This window comes from Bombina bombina, chromosome 7 (assembly GCF_027579735.1).
Source record: "Bombina bombina isolate aBomBom1 chromosome 7, aBomBom1.pri, whole genome shotgun sequence".
NCBI lineage: Eukaryota > Metazoa > Chordata > Amphibia > Anura > Bombinatoridae > Bombina > Bombina bombina.
Genome location: NC_069505.1, coordinates 230,037,202 through 230,042,278, shown reverse-complemented (window position 1 = coordinate 230,042,278; position 5,077 = coordinate 230,037,202). Strand labels below are relative to the sequence as shown.

At 37.4% G+C, this 5,077-nt stretch overlaps 1 protein-coding gene across 5 annotated transcripts in view; it reads left to right on the top strand.

The window, feature by feature from the left end:
• Window positions 1-5,077, top strand: part of ABCC8 (ATP binding cassette subfamily C member 8) — a 594,664-nt gene that overhangs the window by 534,667 nt on the left and 54,920 nt on the right. For all 5 annotated transcript variants that reach the window (XM_053720647.1, XM_053720648.1, XM_053720646.1 and 2 more), the window contains one exon: window positions 3,749-3,862. In XM_053720647.1, the coding sequence (XP_053576622.1) occupies window positions 3,749-3,862 (114 nt within the window). The remainder of the gene's footprint in view (window positions 1-3,748; window positions 3,863-5,077) is intronic.

Here is a 5,077-nt window from a genome sequence, read left to right as displayed (position 1 = left end):
TTGAGGTGTATATAGCTACCAGATAAATATGGGTGCAGTATACTCACTCCATATGCTGCAGTGGTTCAGCTTCAGGAACGTGTGTCTCCAAAATAGGATATGCTGTGTTCATGTGAAGCCTGCTATTTGGCTGTAAATAGATGGAGACTCAAATGACAAATAATCCAGTGTGCAAAGGACAAACAAAGTAGCAACTTACTCTTTGAAACAGAAAATCCGGCTTGATACAGCGAAGAAAGAAGTCAGCAGTCTTTCAACTTTCATAAAAAGATATGTTTTTTAATAGCTCAACGCGTTTCAACGTTTAAACGTCTTTCTCAAGAGCAAAATTTAAAAACAGGAATAAAAAAGTGGTAAAGATATATATATTCAGTCATTTGTCTTTACCACTTTTTTATTCCTGTTTTTAAATTTTGCTCTTGATAAAGACGTTTAAACATTGAAACGCGTTGAGCTATTAAAAAACATATCTTTTTATGAAAGTTGAAAGACTGCTGACTTCTTTCTTCGCTGTATCAAGCCGGATTTTCTGTTTCAAGGAGTAAGTTACTACTTTGTTTGTCCTTTGCACACTGGATTATTTGTCATTTGAGTCTCCATCTATTTACAGCCAAATAGCAGGCTTCACATGAACACAGCATATCCTATTTTGGAGACACACGTTCCTGAAGCTGAACCACTGCAGCATATGGAGTGAGTATACTGCACCCATATTTATCTGGTAGCTATATACACCTCAAGCCCTTTTTTTCTCTTCATCATTAGAGAAAAAATCAGTTTACAGACCAGCGCCATCTATCTATCTACAACGTTATACCTACACAGTCCCAGAGGAGAGACTGTAAGAAGGCTGCGGTCTACCCTAAAAGGAGAGTATTAGTTCTTAGTTTGTTAACACATTTGTATATCTAATTACATTGTATATCTATTTACATTGTGTATATTTTTTGCTTGTATTTCCCATTTAATACATAATTACAGTCAGCTTAAGCGCAGCAATGGACTTTTGGGAGTTGGACCTAGCTGAATGCATCTGGTGAGCCAATGACAAGAGGCATATGTGTGTGGCCAATAATCACCAGCTAGATCCCAGTAATGCATTGCAGCTCCTGAGTCTTCCTAGGTTTGCTTAAAGGGCCATGTAAGTTGAAATTAAACTTTCATGGTTCAAACAGAGAATCCAATTTTAAGAGATTTTTCAGTTTTCTTCTTTGATCATATTTACATAATTCTCTTTGTAACTTGCAAAGGGGTTAAACACATAGTTAAAGTTGGCTCCAGAGCAGCAATGCACTACTGAGAGCTAGCTGAACACATCTAGCAAGTTAGTGACAAGAGGTAAATATGTGTAGCCACTAATCCCCAGCTAGCTCACCAGCTACTCACGGTTCCTGAAGTCCGGATATCTCCATGAAGGCGGCAACACCTTCATCTATCTCGGGACGTCTTCTATCTTCATCTCGGCAGTTCAGAGTGGAGCTATCCTGGAAGTGGATCCCATCCTGCGTGGAGTGTCCTCTTCATACGGTCACCGCTGTACAATGAAGTTGAATGCAAGGTAGTCGTTTCAAAATGGAGTACCTTGCATTCCTATTGGCTGATTTGAGTCTTCAAATTCAAATCAGCCAATAGGATGAGAGCTTCTGAAATGCTATTGGCTGTTCAAAACAGCCAATAGAATGAGAGCTACTTAAATCCTATTGGCTGATTTGAACAGTCAATAGGATTTCAGTAGCTCTCATTCAGTAGCTACCTTGCATTCAACTTCAGTATACGGTGGTGACCGTATGAAGAGGGCACTCCGCTCAGGATGGGATCCACTTTTTTTGGATAGGTCCGCGCCGCCTGGATGAAGATAGAAGATAGAAGATGTCCCCGAGATGGATGAAGGTGTCTCCGCCTGGATGAAGATGGATGTCCAGACTTCAGGAACCGTGAGTAGATATTTTGGGGTTAGTGTTAGTTTTTTTTTAGATTAGGGATGGGCACTTGAAAAGAGCTGAATGCCCTTTTAAGGGCAGTGAAAAAAAGCTGAATGCCCTTTTAAGGGCAATGCCCATACAAATGCCCATACAAATGCCCCTTTAGGAGCAATGGGTAGTTTAGGATTTTTTAGAGTTTGTTTTTTTTATTTTGGGTGGTTGGTTGGGTGGTGGGTTTGTATTTTACAGGTAAAAGAGCTGTTTAACTTATGGCAATGCCCTACAAAAGGCCCTTTTAAGGGCTATTAGTAGTTTATTATAAGTTAGGGGGTGTTTCTATTTTGGGGGCTTTTTTATTTTTATAGAGCTATTAGATTAGGTGTAATTTTTGATAATTATTTTTGTAAGCTTAGTGTTTTTTATTTTTCGTAATTTAGTGTTTATTATTTTATTTTTTAAAATTTTAGTTTAATTTATAGTTTAATGTTAGGTTTATTTTTTTCACAGGTAAGTTTTTATTTATTTTAAAATAGTTATATTGTAATTTTAATTAGGGGGGTGTTAGGTTTAGGGGTTAATAGTTTAATTTAGTGTTTTACGATGTGGGGGGCTGGCGGTTTAGGGGATAATAGGTTTATTTAGTAGCGGCGATGTGGGGGCCAGAGGTTTAGGGGTTAATAGGTTTGTTTAGTAGCGGCGATATGGGAGGCCGAAGGTTTAGGAATTAATAATTTTATTTAGTGGCAGCGATGTTGGGGAATGGCAGATTAGGGGTTAATAGCTTTTATTAGTGATGGTGATGTCGGAGAGCGGCGGATTAGGGGTTAATAACTTTATTTAGGTGTCAGCGATGTCGGGAGCAGCGGATTAGGGGTTAATAACTTTATTTAGGTGTCGGCGATGTAGGGGGCGGCATATTAGGGGTGTTTAGATTAGGGTTTTATGTTAGGTTGTTAGGTTTAAAAGTAACTTTTTTTCCCCCATAGATATCAATGGGGTTGCGTTACGGAGATTTTTCATTCCGCACCTCAGGTTTTTTTCTAACAATCTCTCCACATTGATGTCTATGGGGGAATGCGTGCACGAGCACGTCAAATCAGCCCTTGGATTTTGTGCAGTATGGAGCTTAACGCCACCATATTGCACACACAAAGGGGTTTTTCAGTAACTCATAATGGCAGCGCTATGGAAAGTGAAATAACGCAACTTTTTTGTTGTTAGTTTTGAACCCTGTTTAGCGCAAAACTCGTAATCTAGGTGATTGACAATTAATATTAACAAAATACTTACTTAATAGGATTGGAACAAATAAATTACCTATTTTGTAAATGTTAAAAGAACAAACAACTCCTGTATGATTAAAATCCAGCATTTAGTGCCTGACCAACACAATGGACGTTGGACAATTGAATGGTAAGACCCCCTGTAAATCGTTACAAACAAAGGAACTTAATAACCAAACAATATAAATCCTTCCTCTCATTCCTGCACCTTTTTTTGGGCAGAAAGTAGCAGGAATGAGGAATCGATTTTGTTGAGCTATCATTTGTTTTTGTCAGTTTTGTGCAATAATGTATTTGGCTGTTTGTACATCAAACGACTCGACAAATCATCAAAGTTTGAACGAATCTGCATTCATCTGTAGCCCGACTACATTTCTCTGCCTTTTGTTACTATTTTATACACTGTAACATGAAAATGATCACCAGGGTGCCCTGTTTTAATATTGGTTCTCTTCCTTTTTTGTACAACTATAAATAGATATTTCACTGAATATGTGTTTTAGGATCCCAGGTGATGAATATTTACGTTACCTTTCCTTACAGGAGTATATCGGCGCTTGTGTAGTGCTAGTTGCTGCTGTCGCTTCCATAGCAAACTCTTTGCAAAATGATCTTTCATCTGGACTTGTTGGACTGGGACTCACATATGGACTGATGGTAAATACCAAAATAATACAGATCGCCTGATCTCTCATTTGTCTTGCATTCTCGTTTTCTTTTTGTATAATGATATTAAATACTGAGCAACATATCTCTCATTCATTCATTAAGGGCTAGATTACAAGTGAAGTGCTAAATTATTACACGGCCGCAAACGGGCAAATTTGCCCATTTGCAAGGTGCGAGATAATTAACCAGGCATTACAAGTGGCTGATTATTGCTGCCGTGACCTCACGGTAGCATTTAGTGCTAAAAAAATTAACCAGAGATCCGATCTCTGGTTAATTTCCCAAAAGTGCCCCAAATGCCCTCAAAATAGAGGGCATTTTATTTTTTATTTTAAAAAAAAAAATGCTTTTTTAAATACAAAAATTACTGCACTAGGCAGTTTTTGGGGTCTAACGTTAGTGGGAGTGGGGTGTAGGAAAATAATTGCACTAAAAAGTGCCTTTACATTGTGGTCTAGGGGAACTGCGTGTTCACAGTAAATATTTATGTATATGCTTATATACATTTATATATATATTTATATTTATGTGTTAATATGTGTATATACACATATTAACACATAAATATATATGTATATAATCATATACATATATATTTATATTTCCATATATATTTAAAAATATGCTGCCCATTGCTGCACTACTTACCCCTTCACTGCGTGAAGTTCTGATGCCAACTCTGATGGCATCAGAACGAGGCTGCCATTGCAGCCTATGGAAGAATCGTGAGAGCAACGCTTCCCAGCAATGCGGACGCAAGCTCGTGTTCGCATTGCTGTTAACTTGTAATATCAGAGCAGATTAGCGTGCGCTGGCATTGCAAAGTGGAGCGCAAATATCACTTCAGCGAAATCTATATATTGCACTCCACTTATGATCTGGCCCTAAGAGTTGGGTGTGTGTATATATATATATATATTTTAACTTTGGTCCTCATTTAAAAATCTTAAATGATAAAATCCTGCAATTACTACTGTTTCACTAGGTTTCCAGTGCAATAATAGAATGATTAACCTCTTACTCTTATACTTTACATGGGATAAACACATAAATAGTTATACAGTTAATCAGGAAACATTTTTCCAGATTTTGGATTTTTGACTTTACCGAATGTACAGCCTAGAACACATAAAAACATATTGGTTTGCTAATAATTTAATTTGTGATTTAATCAAATTTCAAAACATTTCTCAAATGGCTCCC